The 22,684-nt window shown below is 40.3% G+C and overlaps 1 protein-coding gene across 1 annotated transcript in view; it reads left to right on the plus strand.

Annotated features, from left to right (window-relative positions):
• LOC126175066 (cell division cycle protein 27 homolog) overlaps positions 1–12,795 on the plus strand; it is a 215,934-nt gene extending 203,139 nt beyond the window's left edge. The window contains exon 15 of the mRNA XM_049921590.1: positions 11,677–12,795. Within this exon, the coding sequence (XP_049777547.1) occupies positions 11,677–11,789 (113 nt within the window). The 3' untranslated portion in view covers positions 11,790–12,795. The remainder of the gene's footprint in view (positions 1–11,676) is intronic.
• Positions 12,796–22,684: the final 9,889 nt, after the last annotated feature.

Genomic DNA, 22,684 nt, shown 5'->3' on the forward strand with positions numbered 1-22,684 from the left:
TTAAATTTTAAATTAGCATCAGGTTCCCTGTACGTATCATCCCAGTCCAGCTGTTGCAAGCTTTCCCTAAACTTTGCAGTTGTTAAATCGTCAATTAAATTCACTATTTTGGAGGACTGGTTTGCATTACTGTATGGAATTATGTCAGATACTGTAACCAGCTGTGCATCATGATCAGAAAGACTGTTTTAATAGGAAAAGCTTTCATTTGATGAAAGTTATCTTGGTATATAAACATTTTCTATAAGTGTGCTGCTTTACTGTACTACCCGAGTAGAAAAACCAATAACTGGCATCAAATTGAAAGAACCAAGTAGTACTTAAAGATAAGCTTTCTATTGGACTCTTTCAGAAAATCTACATTGACATCCCTACAAACAATAATTTGCTTCCCTCTTATCTGACAAATAGCACAGCAAAGAATCTGAGTTTTAAAAGACTGCTGAAAATTTCCCAATGGGGACCTATACACAGCTACAATTATTAAAGTCCATTACTTAGTTTAAGCTCAAATGCACATGCTCCTGTATATTGCTGTACACAATTTTTTTTAGTTTCTAAAGTTTTCACAATACGATAAATTTTGACATATATATGGCAATGCCTCCTCCTCTCCATTGTGTCTTCACTTCCGTGTGCTGAAAGCTTACATCCACCTACATTTACCTTTTATACATTTGTAACTATAGCATGTTCAGAGAGGCATGGTAAATCTATTCCACCCTCAGTTTCTAAATCTTCTAAACAAACAGGAAGCTCATTTACTTTGTTTTTTAATCCTGTAATGTTCTCATGCAATACACTGAAGAGCCAAAGAAACTGGTACACCTGCTTAATATTGTGTAGGGCCCCTGTGCGGATGCAAAAGTGCCGCAACATGACGTGGCATGGACTCGATTAATTTCTGAAGTAATGCTGGAGGGAACTGATGCCATGAATCCTGCAGGGCTGTCCATAAATCTGTAAGAGTATGAGGGCATGGAGATCTCTTCTGAACAGCATGTTGCAAGACATTCCAGATTTACTCAATAATGTTCGTGTCTTGGTAGTCTGGCCAGCAGAAGTGTTTAAACTCAGAAGAGTGTTCCTGGAGCCACACTAGCAATTTTGGATGTGTGGGGTGTCGCATTCTCCTGCTGGAATTGCACAAGTCCATCAGAATGGACAATGGATGCAGGTCATCAGACAGGATGCTTACATATGTGTCACCTGTCAGAGTCCCATATCACTCCAATTGCACATGCCTAACACCATTACAAAGCCTCCACCAGCTTAAACAGTCCCTTGCTGACATGCGGGGCCCATGGATTCATGAGGTTGTCTCCGTACTTGTACATGTCCATCTGCTTGTAACAATGTGAAACGAGACTCATCCGACGAGGCAACATGTTTCCAGTCATCAACAGCCCAATGTTGGTGTTGACGGGCCCAGGCGAGGCGTAAAACTTTGTGTCATGCAGTCAACAAGGATTCACGAGTGGGCCTTTGGTTCTGAAAGCCCATATCGATTTTGTTTCATTGAGTGGTTTGCACACTGACACTTGTTGAGGACCCAACATTGAAATCTGCAGCAGTTTGCGAAAGGGTTGCACTTTTTCACATTGAACAATTCTCTTGAATCATCATTGGACCTGTTCTTGCAGGATCTTTTTCCGGCTGCAGCGATGTCAAAGATTTGGTGTTTTACCGGATTCCTGATATATTCATGGTTCCCTCGTGAAATGGTCATATGGGAAAATCCCCATTCCATCACTATGTTGGAGACGCTGTCCCATCACTCATGCGCTGACTATAACACCATGTTCAAACTCAGTTAAATCTTGAAAACCTGCCATTGTAGCAGCAGTAACCATTCTAACAACGGTGCCAGACACTTGTTGTCTTATATGGGTGTTGCTGACTGCAGTGCCATGTTCTGCCTGATTTTTATATCTCTGTATTTGAATACACATACCTATACCAGTTTCTTTGGTACTTCAGTGTATCTTAACATTACTTTTCGCTGTACTTTGATGAGAATCTTGTGATATTTTAATATCTCTAGTACCTGCCTGTCTGTGCTTATCATTAAGCTCAATTTCATTCAATGCCAAATATTTGGGCACTGATCTTAGCCTAAAAAGGAGGTACCCCATGAGTTTGTGCCCCCCCCCCCCCCCCCAAATGTTTTGGCATCTTGTCTATCCATGTCAGTAATAGTCTATTTCCTCTGCTAACCTACAATATGATAGAAGTGTTGTGGCATCGATTAAATACTAAGTGGAATTATCCTTAAAGTTGACTACATATTTGCATAATAATGTGTTAAACATCAAATGTTCTCAACAAGGTTATTGTGTATTCAGATGGTGTAGATATTGAGAGACAGGTAACTTCAATTTCAAGAAAATGCTCAATAAAATTAATTTCTACCATTGACCAAAGAAGAGATTGTTGTTATAAAAGGGAACAAGACTGATTTCTGTTATGTAGCTTGAAACCCATTAATCCTTAACTTTAACTGCAGATGCAATTTAAGGGGACCCCAACCTGCCTATCTAACCCATGTTAATTTAGGCAATAATTTGACCCATTTCTGAAGAGAGAGAAAAAAAAACAATATTTGATGCAGGACCTTAATATTTTTACTGTATGTTACATGGTGCTAATAGTCAACTTTACTAAAATCTACTTTATCCTTTTTATAGTCTTTAAGAAATACTTTTTTAAATTTATTAACAAAAAATATCAAGTTTTTTCTGCAGAAAATATTTTTTTTGTGAGCTTCCTAATGGGGGAATATTAATGAATGTAGTACCAGGGGTGGTTTTTTATGTCATGCAGAGTCTCTGAAAATTTCATTTATTTATCTGTGATAGTTTCTGATATAATGGGGCATATGTACTGAAAATTTTAGTTTGTGGGAAATCTGACTTTAAAGAAAAAGAACTTTTGAAATTTGTTACTTACAGTTAATTAAAACTGTCCTGCTGCATATGATGACCATTCTTGGGCCTCTAGCAGGTCTTCCTGCTTCTTTTTCACTTTCCTAGATGTTTGTCTTGCTTTCTTAGCCGTATCAGATGCAGACCTGTCTGCATCGGCTATCCTCATTTTATCGCAATGTTGCAACCCAGTGGTCATATTTTCACCAGGATTAATTCCCAGCTCTTTCAGTACCCAACACTTTCCAATATTACCAAAATTGAATGTAATAACAGCATCATGAACTCTTAGTTTCATTGTATGCATGCTTACAAATACAGTTTTAGGAAGGCGGTTCCAAAATATGCTGTTGAAACATTCATTTGGGTTCTGCATCTGCCCATGCAGACATTTCCTTAGAATGTCAGGATGAGCCAAGTCTCTGAAAATAGGTTTAATTGCAGGAAGAGAATGCTGGTGAGAATAAGATTCTCCAGTTGCCTGAACCTTATTGTATTTGCACCACGAATTTTCTTCTGATGGACACAATCCATGACATGGCTTATCATCAGTAGAGGACTTATGGAAGAATATGGCCCAAACATCTCTCTTCATTGCCTCCAGATTTTCTTTATTTCTCCTAATTGCCTGCCCATAGTATACCTGCATGTTTTCTATTTCAGTTTTAGTTAACCGACCCTGACCAGTCAACAATTTTCCATCTTCTAATTTTTTTCCTCTCATATGAACAGTTAGTTTTCTCAGCCTTGTTGCCAAACGTTTCGAACATGGCCTACACATTCTATTTTGCTAATAATGGCATCTCCATATGGCTTAGAATTCACCACATTGTTACATGCTTTACTGTCACCATCGCCCAAATATTTGGTGTACCGTACACCTCTTGTTTCTACGGAGCGATGAAATATTTGTTGTACTCCATGAACTTCCATACCACCACTTTTTCCTCTAAAATTAGCCACACAGTTGTGTTCTTTATGTTCATTGCCTTTACGACATTTACAATATTTAGACTTTATCTCTACATCTGACACTATACCGGTGTCTACACTTGTGGCAGTCACTATTCCATTCAGAGAAGTATCTCCTCTTTTCTGCCAACTTCCATCAAGTGCAATATCGGAACAACCGTCATTTTCTTCTACTGCTTCCCTAGCAGCCAGTTTCATGCTTTCCTCACTGACCTCACATACAGCTTTCTCTAATATTGCAGTCAGTTTTTCAAATTTATTTGGTGGTTGATGTAAGTTCATCACTAAACAAAATGTTCTCCCTGCAGCCATGCCCTTGCCAATGGATCGTAAGGCATAAACTAATCTAGTATTGATTTAATAAGGGCCACTTGGATCTGGTTTTGAAGAATTCGTGAATGAAATCACAGCTGAGCATTTAGTGCAAATTAAATCCAAAGCAATTACTAGGCCTTTTCTCCCACTGACCCTCTCACAAATTTTCACACTCTGTGACTCACCACACTGTCTACATTGTACAAATTTAGAAATTACATCTGATAATATTCTCAAATTTATAATAATGTTACTGCACCCTTTGTCACTTACAGTAAATTTGTTGTAACTCTCTTGATATGGTGAGAGCTTCTTTGATGATGCTCTTGTTGAAGAATTATGATTAGAAACATTGTTGCCAGGTGACATAACCTCTTGTACAGAACGCTTTCTAAACTTGTTTCCTCTAAATTGTCGTTTCTTGAAAATGTCTTGACGTTTTGTCATCTTCAATAAACACAACAAAACACACGTAAACAAGCACTGCAAATGTAAGTATAACAACTATTCGCAATCACACTGGAACAAAACTAACCGTGTGTGTGAAAGCATATTGTTCACAAACAGCAGAAACAAAAGAATACCGACTGTTGCATTCCAAGGATAGCCAACACACTCGGGAGTAAAAAAAAAATCCCTAACGTGCAATGTAGGGGATGTAAAGATCTAAAATATGTGCAGAAAAGTGGGCGTGGCACATAAACACACGTGGTAGGAAAATGCTCTTTAGTTGCTCAAAAGAATTTTTTTCAGCAAAATCCTTTTCAGAGTACTTAAATAAAACCTTAGTCTATCGAAATATGATGAAAACCATAAATTGATTGTTTCTTTTAGTGCGGTCCCCTTAAAGAACATTAAGGTAAGAATGCTGTGTCGTTCTGGGTCCAACATTCCTTCATAGGGGAATAAATGACATATTGTCTTTAATGTAGTGCTTTACCTCACAGTGTGAATAATTCTCTTATAAGTTACAAGTGTTGGCTTCCTTATTAGATTGTTCCAAATATTATTCATACAACATTAAAAAGTGAAACGTTTGGTTGAATGTTAAGGTGCAAGTTCTGCAGTCTGAAAATGTTGGTTTGTCAAGAACTGAGGGGCATTGTGTGATGTGAAATATGGCTTCCAATTAGTGATTTTTTTAATGTATAGTCTCTATATACATCTATAAATATACTAAGCAAGCAACTCCACAGTGCACGGTTGAGGATACATCATAATAATGTTACTGATTTTCTTTTCTATTACATGTGCATATGTGCTGCTCAACACGCTGTAATCTCTCTCTCTCTCTCTCTCTCTCTCTCTTGTAATCATGTGATCACTGCATGAGATATATGTTGGTTGCAGCACAACAATTGCCCAGTCTTCGAATACAGATTCTGTAAATTTACCGAACAGGGTTACACAAGAACTGTGTCGTCTTTCTTCCAAAGATTCTCATTTATGTTACCGTAGCATTTCTGTTATACTTTAGTATGGGCTATACTAACCTGCAATGATTCTAGCAGGGCATCAAGCAAACACCATAATTGCGAAGGTACTCTGTACAATCATATCTAGATTAATAATTGGCATTGCAATACGGTCTGTCATAAATCTAAGAAGATGGACTCTATCTCTTCACCTTCATCTGTTGATTGCAAGGTATGTGTGAGTAAATCTAGCTGCCTCACATGGGAAGTTTTTTTCATGAATCCTTGCTGATTCTTTCAGAGAAGCTTGTTTGCCTCCAGGAACATCAGAATGTTTGAGCCTAGAATATGCTCTAGGGTCCTGCAGTATACACACATCAGCAATATTGGTCTGCAGTTCTGTGTATCTAATCTTTTACCCTCCCTGTAAATAGAAGAGAATTGCACTCTTTTCTCATCACAGGAAACAGTTTGCTGCACAAGAGACTCTCGATAAATATGTATCCCGGCAATCTGTTCCTAGGTCATGTAGATAATGATCCCAGCATTCTTCCCATTTTTAGAAGCACTCCAGGAAGTCCGGGGGGTAGAAGTCACACGGAACTATATCTGGTGAGTATGGAGGCTGTGGGACTGTTGTCATGTTGTTTCTGGCCAGGAATTCCTTCACAACAAGTGATGGGTGTACTGTTATGGCGCACAAACCAGTCTTTCTTTTCCCAAAACTCTAGCCGTTTGTGCCTTTGATAGTCTGACCAGGTGGAACAAACTCATTATGCATCAGTTTCACATCACTTAAACTTCTCGAGCTATTTTCGGCCTGGGGAAGATGGCATTTTCCGTTGTGATCAATGCTGCCTTATTTCATGGTTATAACTGTAGATCCAAATATCATCACTTGTTTTGAGTCTGAATCCTGAGGTTTCATTGGTCGATGCTAAGTAGGCAAGGGGCAAACATTTCTGCAATTCGCCTCGTGTTCAGTTCATCAGCTAGAATTTGTTGACACGTACCATACGACCGGTCAGGTCTGTTACAAACACCGTAAATTGTCTGCCTGCAGTCATTATGAATCAAGTCGCACAGTTTCATGATCATTTCCGGTGTTGTGCGTGTTGAAGGGCAACCAGAATGTCTGTCATCATCTACAGATTCTCGGCCCTCCTTGAAGTGCTTGAACCACCCAAATGCTTTTTCTTGATTCAGTTCACACTCACTAAATGTCTCTGTCAGCACATGGTGGGTTTCAGCTGCACTTTTCTTCTACTTGAAATAGAATTAGATGCAAATCTGTTGCTTCTTTGTGTTATCCATTTCACAGCTTGCAGAAGCACTGAGACATGTCCTGACATATGCACCTCAACAACTCTCAACTGCATGTGCCAAAGATGATGCAACTTGGTGCTGCAGTACCGAAGATATGTACCTTAAGACATCTAGTGGTGGAATGTCGTACTTCTACTGGTTTGATAAGTACAATGAAATTCTTGTCTGTTTTGGTAATGCCGCGTATATTGGTCCCTCTTTTCACAATATCTTTGAGTGGTGCACTAAACCAGGGTGGGTCTTTTGTCATCTTTTATACTTTACTTGTATCATACTCAGCCAGGTTGCAGGTTGTCTTTCATCACAGAATTTCAGCTTTTAACATATCTAAACTACACATTGTCAGTTCATCCTTTAAATAAGTTGGTTGTGGTTCTCTTAAGAGTTTGCAATAAACATTGTACTAGCTTTCTTGATGACCTTTTTGTCATTGCTGACCATTGTTCCTGTAGTGGTGTTATGGTCGCTAATTCTTCTCTCATTGGTGACACTCTTTAAAAACCGAGCGAGGTGGCACAGTGGTTAGCATACTGGACTCTCATTCGGGAGGGGGATGTTTCAAACCCACGTCTGGCCATTCTGATGTAGGTTTCACTGATTTCCCTAAATCGCTTCAGGCAAATGCTGGGATGGTTCCTTTGAAAGAGCACAGCCAACATCCTTCCCTAATTTGATGGCCTCGCTGTTTGGTCTCCTCCTGCCAAATCAGTCAACCAACACTCTTAAAAGATAAGGTGTTTGTAACTAGAGGTCTAAAATTTTTTTTTTTTTTTTTTTTGTGTATGTGTGTGCGTGCGTGCGTGTGTGTGTGTGTGTGTGTGTGTGTGTGTGGGTGGGTGTGTGTGTGTGGGTGGGTGGGTGTGTGTTTGCGTCCTACACATTCACATTTAGTGATAATGAATAGAATTTAAGGTAAATGTGCCTAGATATGTACCAAAAATGGCCTAGTAATACAAAATTATTAACAATAGAAACTGAATTCACAGAGCAAGAAACTGGATCGTGACATCTCCCTCTGCCACCCCCCTCCCTGTCCTCCACAGATTTCTTTTAACTGATGACTGAATATATTGTAAGGGGAGTGGTAGGCAGTTCAACTACTTTGAAGTGTTACTTTATTCCATCATTCATTCATTTCGGCTGAAAACCTTTCAGCCATTCTCACTTACAAGTTTTACAAGTTTTTTAGTCACTTTACATACTGTGGAGTGAACACACGTGTCAGGGATAACACTATTGGTAGCAATAGCATCAGTCATAGATTAAATTTAATGTGTCTAAGAGTAAAGCAAAACGAGCACAGAATCAGCGAATCCACAGCGCATATGAAGTGTAATGATTATTATGGATGGCAGAAGACTTAGAAAATTTCCTTTGAGAGTGTAGACATGAAATGAGGGATTTCCAGGATTTGTTGAGCTGGAAAACCTTCATCTCGCTTCAGCAGGTTGTCTGCTAATTTTATTTCCACATCTTCCTTGACCACTGAATCCCAGTGAGATGAAGCTGTAACCAGTATCTTAACTGTCCCATTATTAAAAAAATGTAGGCTTTCACGGCTGGTGTTGTCTCCAGTTAAAACTTCCTGGCTGAAAGGCTGTGGTCGATGTATAAAATTTCCACCTAACGTTTTGTCTCCATCTGCGGGAGACAGCTTCTGAGGTCATCCGGCTGCTGCCACTGAGGCTCCAGGTACTCGCGCATTTATAGAGCGCATACAGGGCACCACCATTCGTCACGGGATGCCGACGGTATGCCTATCTTTGGAAGGCATCGTCATTCTTCATTAAGAGTAATAGATTGTCATTCTGCTGGCACAACGTTGACATCCATATTTTGTCTAACTTTACTTTTCTATTAAAATTGTTATGGTGTTTGTGAATCTCTATTGCTTTTCTATACATGCACGTATGATAATGGGATGTTCATGCTACAATGCTTGTCTCATTAAATTTAATTTCGTGGTTCCCAACTTGAAAAACATGCTCAGCTACGGCCGGTTTTTTGATGTGTCCTAAGTGACAGTTTCTTTTATATTCAGCTAAGTGGGTGTTCACACTTCTTTTCGTTGTTCCAATATATACTTGTCCACAGCTGCATGGAATTTTGTATACCCTAGGTGTTGCTAGGGGGTGTCGGGTGTCTTTTGCAGTTTTTAAATATTCCTTAATCTTCTTGGTGGGTTTGAAGATTGTTTCTATCCCGATACGGTCCGTGACCCCCCCCCCCCCCCCTCCCTTCCCCAGGATGATGGTTTGATTCCTTGTGGAGGTATCGATCCGTGTGAGTGTTCTTTCTATATACCTTGTGGCCCAGCGTCCCATTCACCCGTTTAATTACCGACACATCCAGGAAATTGAGTTGACCATTACTCTTTTTCTCCAACATAAACTGTATCTTCAGGTTAATACTGTTCAGATGCACCAAGAAGACATCCAGCTCCTTTTCACCATGAGTCCACACTACAAATGTGTCATCAACATAGCGGTACCATTTTGCTGGCTTTTTACTGGCAGTCTGCAGCACTCGCTGTTCGAAGATCTCCATAAATAAATTGGCAACAGCTGGGCTGAGAGGGCTTCCCATTGCCACCCCATCGATCTGTTCGTAAAACTTGTTGTTGTACAGGAAATAAGTTGTCGTCAGGCAGTGTTTAAATAAAGCCACTATGTCAGTCAGAAAAATATCTGCTACATATGAAATAGCTTTGTTTACAAGCACCATGGTAAACAGTGACACTACATCAAAGCTCACAAGAATATCAGTTGGGTTGACGTTAATCTCCCTCATTTTTTCAATAAAATGCACCGAGTTTTTAATGTAACTGTCCGTTCTGCCAGTGTATGGTTGCAGCAAGCAGGCGAGATATCTGGCCACCTCTTGTGTTAGAGATCCTATGGCAGTCACAATCGGTCTCAACGGGACCTATGGTTTATGTACCTTTGGGAGTCCATATAATCTGGGTGGATAAGCTTCCGTTTTGCAGAGTTGTATTTTATCATCCAAAGAAAGAGAAGATTGTTTTACCAGTTGATTGATATTTCTCAAAATTTTGGTTGTAGGATCCTTCTAAAGCTTTTTATACGTAGTGGGATCCAAAAGGTCACTAATATCCTTGTGATAATCTTCGGTGTTCAGCAAAACTGTACCATTTCCTTTATCAGCTGTAAGTACAATAATGCTCTTGTGCCCTCCTTTCCGGTTGAGACAAATTGCTGGTAGGTAGTTTCACTCTGCTTAATGTTCTGGCTGTTTCAGTCCTGATTTCATCCGCGGAATGCGATGATAACAAACAGATTCCTGCCTCCACATTCGCTATAATGTCCTCCGTAGGAACCTTTAGTGGTTTGACTGCAAAGTTGCTGAAGAAGGTGAATGTATTGCTGGTGTTCAGTTCAACACACTTTCGAAGTGCGTATTGTTTGTCCTATGTAACTTGTACCAAACTTAAAATGAATTTTGTATTCATTCGCCTCTTGTAAAAGCGGATCGCCCTTTGCAGGTCCCAGAAGAACTGTCGTCTTGGTTGGTGGAAGAAAATTCACATCCACTTTGTTTCTTCATTATTCGTGCTATTTTGGAAGAGAGATTTCGCACATACAATAGAAAGGCTGTAGACCTTACATTGATATATTCTAAGTCTTCATCCATCCATAATTATCACATTTAATCTACAGTGTGTGAAGCGATTTGAAGACTTTCAAGTGACCAGGCTTGAGAATGGCTAAAAGATTGTCAGCTGAAATATTGAAATGTGAATTAAAAATATCCTGAGTGCTCACCCAAAAAACGATAGTAGTATTCAGTCTGGTGGGAAAACTTTGAAGTGGTATGTGGAACAATGTTTGGCACCAGTGCGTGGGTGTTTAAAACCAATTGTTCAAAAGTGTCAACAATCTGTACTTTCATAACATCAACACTACAGTACATCACTAAAGAAATGTAGTCCATTCACTTGCAGCAGACTTGAAAGATCTTAATCACCCTACCTGTAACCATGATTTTGTCTCAAAATTGTGAAAAAGCAAAAATTCAGATGAAGGCACAATAATAATTTTGTACAGATGAAGAGCATGTGCAAACACGGGACAATAAACAATGCATAGAAAAGTGAAAATTGTTTATAGAGTAATATAAGGGGGTCCTTTTTTATATAAAAAGCATTTGCAGTCTGTTGACTGTATATTATTAATGAATCCACAGAGGTTGGTGTTTTTTTTTTTTTTTTTTTTTTTTTTTTTTTTTTTTGTTTTTTTTTGTTTTTTTTTTTTGGGGGGGGGGGGGCAGGGCTCATGAAAATCTGTGTTCATTGCAGTTCTAAGGGAGATCACTGCATCCTTACATTAAAAATTTGTCTATCATTTTCTTAATTCTTTTTAATCTATTTGTTTTTGACCTAGTGCAGGTTCTTGTATCCTTCAGTAGTACATGAACATGAAATAGAAAATAGATCTCACTGTCAGCAGCATTGTAAAAGTGTCAATCACTGATATTTGAATTATGATGGATTTTGTTTTGCATGTGACTAGTGCTGAGACAGTTAAAAGAAATAAAAAAGGACTGATAATTTATTAGTCCATTGTACGTGCAAGCTTACAAAAAATTTACCTTTACTTTCAAGAATGAGGCAAGTAAGATATTGCCCAGTAAGTGCTCACAAAGTAATTTTTAATGGGCTAGACAAGAGCTAGTGCTTTTTCTAAAATGTGCTTAAATTGTTTCAGTTGGTGAGGATTTTCCTAGTGAAGGTAGCTCAGCTCCTGTCCACGAGTCTTCTTCGCAGGAAGGAGCAGAATTTGAAACTCCTCGTGTAATTGACAGTGACGAGAGCCTGTAGCACTCCATCAGCTTCTCCACAAGAACCTGACTGTTCTTGAAAAAGACAATGTTGCCTCCATACAACTTTTCACTTTTAGCCGTTTTTGCAGAAGGCCTTCTATACCTCATTGAAGTAATTCTGTTACCACTATTGATTCTGCATGTAATGAAAATGGAAATTTTATAATAAAACTTTTTGATTTGGTTCCTATTTCTATAAAGGACTAAGAAGTTAACAGTTTTTGAATTTATCACATCGTATTTGTTAAACATGACATGTGAGTTCAGAACTGTTGTAACAATTCAGAAATCTTTTGTTTAAACTTTGGATGACATTTATTTGTGATTTACAGTATTCTACTTAAAATTATAATGATACTATAGAATGCTTTTTTTATGGAGGTATATTTCACAACGTGTAAAATTTATCGTCAGTGTAATTTGGAATTTGATGTATATATATAAATTGTGATGTCAGTAGGCAACTACTCAAAGAGGAAATAATGCTTTAAGTGTCTAGATTTTATTTTAAAAATCTGGCGTAATACTGTAAATTGTACCAAAACTTCTACTTTTCATAGTCTTTAATTTTATTATATTCCTTCAAGAATTTGGGTGAGTCAAAATTTTTGTATATATATATATATTGTTGCTCATTGACTGTATAATAATATTTATATTTATTTATTAGCATGCCTGATGTAAATGAAGTTATTGTATCATACTTGTATAAGTTACTGTTGAAAACAAAGATGTATATAATGTTTATTAAAGCAGTGGTTTCTTATTAGTACTGATGTATAATGTTATGTGACTGCTAAGAATTTTCTTTTCAATTTGCACTGGAATTTATTTGCATTTACAGATTATTAAGTTTTATACTTTTATACAACTATAGACTGTTTTATGTAGGTTTTCAATGGCAGCACACACTGAGTACAACTATGATCCTGTGGGTGCTAAGTACTGGATTATCTTTTTCTGTGACTGAGAACTGAAAGATGATTGAAGCTTAAATATAAAAAGAGTTCTTTGCATCACATATGGTGTATGTTTTATATTGTTACCTTGAATATTTTAACTGCATGCCTTTACAGCTTCTCCCAGGTCAAGTGTTAATATTTAAAAAATTATATAAAAAAAGCTAGATATATTTGCCCTTGTACTTAGTCATCTGTTAAGAGAGGAGGGGAAATATGCACAGGAATCATATTGCCGTGCCGTTTTGTTGCTAAGGATATAGCTGCAGCTTGGTTGAAGCTGCTGTTGCATAATTTGATCTCAGTGCCCTCACTGAAGACAAATTGTGTTAGTTTTAAGCATGGATTTACTCTCTTGCCTTGTCAAATACAATTTTGTATGTGTGTCTGAGACAGTGCTTGGTATCTGCTATTTTCCAGGTCTCTGTATTTGATGTGGCATTTGAGTTGTGCACAATGATTACTGTATATTTAGATGGTTCTTTTCCTGTTTATTATATCTGACCAGTCAATAGTGAGAAAGCACACATGAGAAACAGTGACTATTGGGGCTTAGGGCGGAGGGGAAAACCATTCATTCCTAGCAAGTGGACGTGACCATGGAAGAAAGGATTAGTGTAGCAAGGTTGAAGTGGTATAGTTGTGAGAAATGTGTGTAGCCTAATCAACTTCTATGACAGTACACAAACAATTTACAGGAATTCAGCTAGTAAAATTTACAGTGACTGCCGATATTTTGGCGGAAGTACACCCCGCCGTTTTTGAGGCACAATCTGCAACGGTCAGGCGGTGTACAGGCAAATTTAAAACATCGGTTCTTGGAGTAATTCAGGGAAGATAAAACACACACACACTGAACACTAGTGCCACCAAAGACAACCAGAGTCAGAGATATCAATAGTGAGACTACAAACTAGCAGGTGAGGTAACATTGATTCTGTCCCTCTGTTTTTTGACAAGGGTGAGAGCAAGATTCCAAGCAGAGTTTAAACAAAAACCTCCATCACTGTTTACAAGGTTGCTCACTAATTTAATCTCAACTGTCTCCTTAATAACACTGTCCCAATATCTGGATGTGCATTCCAATATCTTGGCATTGTTATATACGAGTGTTACTCCAAAAGAAATGCACACTATTTTTTTATATCCATCTTTTATTCTACATGTTTGAAAGTTTTACAGTGTATAGATACATCCTTTAGGAACAATATTTTCATTTCTCCACATAATTTTCATCCCTCTCAACTGCCTTACACCATCTTGGAACCAGTGCCTGTATACCCGCACGGTAAAATTCTGGACCAACCAGTTGGAGCCACTGTTTGGCAGCGTGCACAAGGGAGTCATCATCTTCAAACCTTGTTCCACAAAGAGAGTCTTTCAGTTTCCCAAAGAGATGATAGTCACACGGAGCCAGGTCAGGACTGTAAGGTGGGTGTTTCAGTGTTGTCCATCCGAGTTTTGTGATCGTTTCCATGGTTTTTTGACTAACATGTGGCTGTGCATTGTCGTGCAACAGCAAAACATCCTGCTTTCGCTGATGTGGTCGAACACGACTCAGTCGAGCTTGAAGTTTCTTCAGTGTCGTCACATATGCATCAGAATTTATGGTGGTTCCACTAGCAAGATTCCTTCGGAATCAAAAAACACTGTAGCCATAACTTTTCCAGCAGAAGGTGTGGTTTTGAATTTATTTTTCCTTGGGTGAATTTGCATGATGCCACTCCATTGATTGCCTCTTCGTCTCAGGTGAAAAATGGTGGAGCCATGTTTCATCACCTGTCACAATTCTTCCAAGAAATTCATCTCCACCATTCTTGTACTGTTCCAAAAGTTCGCTGCAAAACATTTTTCTTGTTGTGTTGCTTGAGGCTTTCCAGATGGACATGTTGTATGTATGGTTCTCGGGCGAGACTTGGAGTTCTCACTATGACATCCGACGTCTCGCCCGAGAACCATATATACATTTTTCTTGTTTCTTTGTGGTCCACTGTCAGCATCCTGGGAACCCACCTGGCACAAACCTTTTTTTTAACGCCAACACTTTCAGTATTCTGCAAACACTTCCTTCCCCTATCCCAATGTAGCGTGACAATTCGTTCACTGTGATGCATCTGTCAGCAGTCACCAGTTCGTTAACTCTGCACATTGTCTGGAATGTGTGCAGTATGAGGCCTGCCGCTGCGAGGACAATCCTCAATATTGCCGTGCCCGCTTTCAACATGTAACCTGCTTGCCCACCGACTAACTGTACTGCGATCGACAGCAGCATCTCCTCTTGTGGATACTTCCCAATGTCTCATTATCACACCACAGGACTTCTATGACAGCACGTTGCTTCTGAAAAATGTCGAGTGTAGCAGCCATCTTGAAGACATGCTGTGACAGCACCACTCAGGGGAACAGGTTGAACTAAATTTGAAAACCAGCGGGAAGGATGTATCTACACACTGTAAAATTTTTACAAAAAATAGTGTGCATTTCTTTTGGAGTGACACTCGTAACATAGGGTGACCAGTATCCAAATGTTTGGCAATTGCAGATCTACTTGGCTGCTGTAATTGTGTGTGCTGTTTATGCTCAGTACATCAGTCCTCCACGGTCATGGTAGTCTGGCCAATATATGCCATGCCACAGCTACAAGGAATGCAATATACACCCGCCTTACACAAATCAAGATCATCCTTAACAGAACCTAAAAGCACTCTAATTTTAGATGGTCAGAAAACACATTTCGCTTTGTATTTCTGTAAAATACGACTAATCGTGTTGGAAGTGCTTCCTATGTAAGGCAAAAGGCAGTAGACTTAGGTGTCAACTCAGTATTACCACCAATCACCCAATGCACAGTTGGTTGATAGTGCAATGCACGTTCAGTCTGTCTTTCACTATAACCATTTTGACGAACCCTTCACGCTGAGCCAGATGGTGACAACTATTAGCCTGCAAATACAAGTTGATGTGAGTATGTTTCCTGTAAACAGCATGTCCCAATGATCCATTATCCTTCCTCCTAACCAAAATGTCAAGAAAGGGAAGATAACCATCTTCTTCCACCTCCATCGTAAAACGAATGTTTGGTTGGATCGAGTTCAGATGTTCTAAAAAGGCATTCAAATTCTCCCTACCACGAGGCCAAACAACAAAAGTACCTCCAACTTATCTGAAGAAACGGGCGGGTTTGAAAGGTGTCGACTCCAATGCACTTTTCTCGAAGATTGCCATAAAGAAATTTGCAATCACAGGAGGCAACTACATCTATCTGCTCGTAATATTGGTTACTGAATAAAAAGTAAGTGGACGTCAACACGTGCCGAAAGAGATTAGTTAATTCAGCACCAAACCTAACCTCAGTTAATCGCAATGACTCGGAGAGGAACACGAGTGAAGAGAGAGACCACATCAAAACTTACTAAAATATCAGAGTCACTCAACTGCAGTCCCTCCAAACGACGCAAGAAATTGGCTGAGTTTCTGATATGATGTACACACCGACCAACTTGTAGACTCAACAGAGAAGCAAGGTGCTTGGCTACACGATATGTCGGAGTGCCGATATTCCTCACTATAGGACGGAAAGGGAACATTTCCTTGTGTATCTTCGAAAGACCATATAACCTAGGGATAATTGCACTATAGGTGTTAAGACTCTTTGATAATGTCCTGCGACAAACCACTGTTCTTCAGGAGGCTGTTGGTTTTTCTCTCAACACTGTGTGGAATCAGTATTGATTCTGCGGGCAAGTACAATGCAGCCGTTGTTTTAAACAAATAAGATTATGTACAGAAGATTTATTATCTGATTCAACATATTGCAGAATCGATGCTGAGCCCACAAAAAGTGTTGAGAGAAAGACCAACAGCCTCCTGAAGAAAAGTGGTTTGTCGCAGGACACTATCAAGAGTCTTAACACCTATAGTGCTGTTCCCCCTAAGTTATATGGCCTTCCGTAGGTACACAAGGAAGGGGATCCTTTCCATCGTATAGCGAGTAATATCAGTGCTGCGACATAACGTGTAGCAAAAATCTTGCTTCTCTGTTGAGTCCACAAGTTGGTCGGTGTGAACATCATATCAGGAACTCAGCTGATTTCTTATGTCGTTTGGAGGGACTGCGGTTGAATGACTGATATTTTAGTAAGTTTTGATGTAGTCTCTCTCCACTCTTGTTTCTCTGTCTGATTCTTTGTGGTTAATTGAGGTTGGGTTTGGTGCTGAATTAACTAATCTCTTTCAGCATGTGTTGACATCCACTTACTTTTTATTCAGTGACCAGTATCATGAGCAGACAGATGGAGTTGCGATGGGTATTCTGTTGTCTCCTGTGATCACAAATTTCTTCATGGAAGACTTCGAGGAACACGCTTTGGGGTTGACACTTTTGAAACCCGTCTTTTTCTTCAGATATGTTGATGTTACTTTTGTTGTTTGGCCTCATGGTAGGGAGAATTTGAATGGCTTTTTAGAACATCTGAACTCGATGCACCATCATTTTACGATGGAGGTGGAAGAGGATGGTTACCTTCCCTTTCTTGGCAGTTTGGTTTTACAGTTTACAGGAAACGTACTCACACCGACTTATATTTACAGGCTAATAGTTGTCACCATTCGGCTGGGTGTAAAGGGGTACTTCATACCTAGATACAAAGGGCACATGTCATTTCCGACACTGAGACTTTGCCAGCTGAGCTGCCCCAACTTGAAGCTATGTTTCGTCAAAACGGTTATAGTGAAAGACAGATTGAACTTGCGTTGTGCTATCAACCAGCTGTGCATTGGGTTGATTGATGATAATACTGAGTCGACACCTAAGTCTGCTGCCTTTTTCCCTTACGTAGGAAGCACTTCCAACAAGATCGGTCATATTTTATGGAAATACGATGTGAAATGTTTTTGCTGACCTCCATCTAAAATTGGAGTGCTTTTGGGTTCTGTTAAGGATGATCTTGATTTGTGTAAGGTGGGTGTATATCGCATTCCTTGTAGCTATGGCATGGCATATATTGGTCAGACTATCATGACCGTGGAAGACTGATGTACTGAGCATAAATGGCACACATGATGATAGCAGCGAAGTAGATCTGTTATTGCCAAACATTGCTTGGGTACTGGTCATCCTATGTTATATGACAATACCGAAATATTGGCATGCACGTCCAGATATTGGGACAGTGTTATTAAGGAGACAGTTGAGATTAAATTAGTGAGCAATCTTGTAAACAGTGATGGAGGTTTTTGTTTAAACTCTGCTTGGAATCCTGCTCTCTCCCTTGTCAAACAACAGAGGGACAGAGTCAATGTTACTTCACCTGCTAGTTCATAGTCTCACTATTGGTATCTCTGACTTTGGTCATCTTTGGTGGCACTAGAGTTCAGTGTGTGTGTGTTTTTATCTTTCCTGAATTACTCCAATTTGCCTGTACTCCTGCCGAAATATCGGCAGTCACTGTAAATTTTACCTGGCTGAATTCCTGTAAGTTGTTTGAGAATTGCATACGCCAGGAGAAACCCAGGTCTCTATGACAGTAATTGAAAAGAAACTTGTGAGGATAAAGACCAGTTGGACATCAAAGAGAGAGGTGATGGGACCTGATTAAATAAGACCACAAAAGGAAATGACGTAGGATGCTTTGGTGAGGGAGGAAATCTATCACAGCAGAAAGAGAAGTAGACAAATTGCTTGATAACATCTGATCCTGCTTGCTGGAAGGACACTCTCAAGATGATAAATCTCATATGCATCAGCCCATTGCCTGCATATGCATCCCCGTAGTTCTCCACATGAATTGATCTGTTACCTCTCATGTATCGTGGCCCTTGATTCTTCTTGTATCTCTTAGCAGCCTTTATCCATAGCAAAAAAGTTATTTATAAGCTTAGGAAATCATCAGATTGATGTTTTCCGTTTTAAGAAATTTTCATGTTACTATCGCTCATGCTGACAATACAAGGAAAAGGATAGATTGTTATTCACCATAAAGATGAGACTTTGAGATGCAGACAGGCTTCGACTTAGCTTTCAGCCAAGGCCTTCTGCAGAAAAGAAAACGTACACACATTCATTCACACAAGCAAGCACACATGTGCACAGGACCGCCATCTCCAGCAGCTCAGACCAGGCGAACTGCACTTGTAGAGCTTTAAAGGTACAATAGCAGTGTGAAGTCTGGAGTAATTCAGCAGAAATTAATTGTTGAGGAGGAACAGTAAGATAGTGTTAGGTGGCTGCACCGGGTAATCAAGTGTGAAGGGTTAGAATAAATAGTTCTGAACCGAGTGTGAAGGCACCTGTGCGACACTTGGTGACTGATTTGTGCATTAAAACCCTGCTGCAATAATAATATAAACCAACTTGAAATTTGTGTATGTGGTTTCATGTAACGGGTGTTTTCTGCGGCACTTATCAATTTTCCAAATATATAGTTATGCAACTACAGATGATGAAACTCGGAATCAACTCTGTTTCACGAGAAACTGAAGTAAAGCTTTTGGGTTTTGACAGACTGTAGTGTTGGGGCATAAATACCACCGGTAAATTACTGTTATCAGTAAAAAATTGAAACATTTTTCCCCAGGATGCTACAAGTATTTAGTGTGATGACAAATATGCCACAAAATAATTTGAGTACTGAGCAGTTTTCTAAAACTGTTATTAGAATTTATTAATTTCTATACGATGGGACAAATAAATGGCTCAGGGAACAGGGTTCCAAGGTACAAAGAAACACAGCAGAGGAAGGAAAATACAGTACTAACCTGACCATCATGCACCTCTTGGCACTTTTGGGTCCTGGTCAGCAAGTAGCTAAAGCCAGATTGAAGCTGGAATTGCTGCAGTCTCATCCGAAATGCTCTGCTGCAGCTCTTGAAGACTATGGGAGCTGTTGTGATACACCTTAGACATGAGGGCTCCCCACACAAAGTAATCGCACACTGATAGATCAGGTGAGCTGGTTGGCCATCTAGGGCCACAACCATACTGACCTCTGCCAAAAACACTTGTCAGGCGTGAAGGTTGTGTAAATGTGCTTCAAGGTTCGGCCGGCTATAAGGGCAGTTGCTCCATCCTGTTGGATGTAACTAAGTCTTAAATGCTGCCACGAATGGTTTCAAAATACATCCACTCATCTGGTCCACTTTTGTTTGTCACACCCATTTTTCATTTAATTGACTGTAGGGTTGTGCATGCAGTAATATTTTATTGCAGACTATTCAAATTAGAGTATATTCACTTTATTTCACCCAAGAACTACCCCTCCCCCTGCTAGAAGTATCACCCCCTTCTGCTGTGTAAGCAATTACTAGGTTTACAATTCTGTTCAAACATTTATCTTTTGTAAACGTTACAGGGGCCAGAATTTGTCTTGACATGGGTGTTTAGACAACTAGGGAGGCATTGTACATTGTGTAGAAATTTACACTACTGGCCATTAAAATTGCTGCACCAGGAATAAATGCAGACGATAAACGGGTATTTATTGGACAAATATATTATACTAGAACTGCCATGTGATTACATTTTCACGCAATTTGGGTGCACAGATCCTGAGAAATCAGTACCGAGAACAACCACCTCTGGCCGTAATAACGGCCTTGATATGCCTGGGCATTGAGTCAAACAGAGCTTGGATGGCGTCTACAGGTACAGCTGCCCATGCAGCTTCAACACGATACCACAGTTCATCAAGAGTAGTGACTGGTGTATTGTGACAAGCCAGTTGCTCAACCACCATTGACCAGACATTTACAGTTGGTGAGAAATCTGGAGAATGTGCTGGCCAGGGCAGCAGTCGAACATTTTCTGCATCCAGAAAGGCCCGTACAGGACCTGCAACATGCGGTCGTGCATTATCCTGCTGAAATGTAGGGTTTCACAGGAATCGAATGGAGGGTAGAGACGGGTCGTAACACATCTGAAATGTAACGTCCACTGCTCAAAGTGCCGTCAGTGCGAACAAGAGGTGACCGAGACGTGTAACAAATGGCACCCCATATCATCACGCTGGGTGATACGCCAGTATGGCGATGACGAATACATGCTTCCAATGTGCGTTCACTGTGATGTCGCCAAATACGGATGCGACCATCATGATGCTGTAAACAGAACCTGGATTCATCCGAAAAAATGACGTTTTGCCATTCGTGCACCCAGGTTCATCGTTGAGTACACCATTGCAGGCGCTCCTGTCTTTGATGAAGCGTCAAGAGTAACCGCAGCCGTGGTCTCGGAGCTGACAGTCCATGCTGCTGCAAACGTCATCGAACTGTTCGTGCGGACGGTTGTTGTCATGCAAACATCCCCATCTGTTGACTCAGGGATCGAGACGTGGCTGCATGATCCGTTACAGCCATGTGAATAAGATGCCTGTCATGTCGACTGCTAGTGATACGTGGCCGTTGGATCCAGCACGGCGTTCCGTATTACCCTCCTGAACCCACCTATTGCATATTCTGCTAACAGTCATTGGATCTCGACCAACATGAGCATCAATGTCACGATACGATACACAGCAATTGTTATAGGCTACAATCCGACCTTTATCAAAGTCGGAAACGTGATGGTACGCATTTCTCCTCCTTACACAAAGCATCACAACAACGTCTCACCAGGCAATGCTGGTCAACTGCTGTTTGTGTATGAGAAATCGGTTGGAAACTTTCCTCATGTCAGCACATTGTAGGTGTCGCCACCGGCGCCAACCTTATGTGAATGCTCTGAAAAGCTAATCATTTGCGCACGCACGTACGTGCGCACACACACACACACACACACACACACACACACACACACACACACACACACACACACACACGAGACCATTGTCTCTGGATGCCAAGACCAGGTTGTGAGCAAATACGCATGATCGGAGAAGCAATCTGTGTGGTCGCTCTCCCCCTCTCCATTCTGCTATCCCACCCCTTTGCCATTGCCCAGATTGCTTCTTACATCACGCGCAGTTGCTCGCAGTCTGGCCTCAGGCCAGTGGTCTCATGAGTGCATTTGTGTTCTCATCATATTTTTAATTTAGCTGACTTGCATATGTGAGACACTATTCTTCATTTTAAAGAATCTGTGAGGTTCATGTCCTCATTTTTGGCTCCAAACTGCCATAGTTACCACACCTGAAAACCACAAACCCAAAAGCACTGAATATCATGAAGTACCTTAGTCAAAGGTCTTGAGGAGCAGACAGGGTACTTCTGCTTGTTTTATGGGGCTTTACGGTTAGACTAAGGCTGCACAGTTTACAGTCAGCGAGGCCATCTTACCTGCAGATTATTGACGCTATCCACTATGAGGGGATTAAGCTAGCCACAGATGCGTATAGGGCCAGCCCCGCCGTACCCAGTTTCTGTGCTGAGACTGAGGAACAGCCACTCACCATCTGGCAGCAGCTCCTCGTGGCGCATTAGGCATACAATTTTCTCGCAGCTCCAACATCACCTGTGCGCTTCCACCTCTGGGACCCCTTTTCTGCAACTTTCCATGAGCAACAATGCCATTTGGGATCCGCTTGCAGCGTGTGCCAGTCACTAGATGTGGAGCATGTAGTGTTACAAATCCAGGTTTTTAACCACCTACAACCATGTTTACTGCAGAGGCCCTGGGTGATTTTAAATTTAGTGCAGTACAGAAGAGATTGCACACCTGCATATATTTTTATATTTTATTTTCTGCCATTTTAATTGCACACCACAATTTTACAGCTGTCTTTATGGATAGGTCGAAACAGAGCGTACTCCATTGGATGTTCTGTTGTTTTCCTTGATTGTGTCATCAAGATCTGACTGTCTCGAGACTTTACTGTATTTGATGTGCCATTTGTGGGCACTGGAGCAGATGAGGCATTCTTAAGAGTGCTAAATTCCTTGGCTGTTCAGACTCACTGAGTGCCCATAACTCTCTGCAATGTTTACACTTGGCAAATAAAAT

Source organism: Schistocerca cancellata, chromosome 3 (assembly GCF_023864275.1).
Source record: "Schistocerca cancellata isolate TAMUIC-IGC-003103 chromosome 3, iqSchCanc2.1, whole genome shotgun sequence".
Lineage (NCBI taxonomy): Eukaryota > Metazoa > Arthropoda > Insecta > Orthoptera > Acrididae > Schistocerca > Schistocerca cancellata.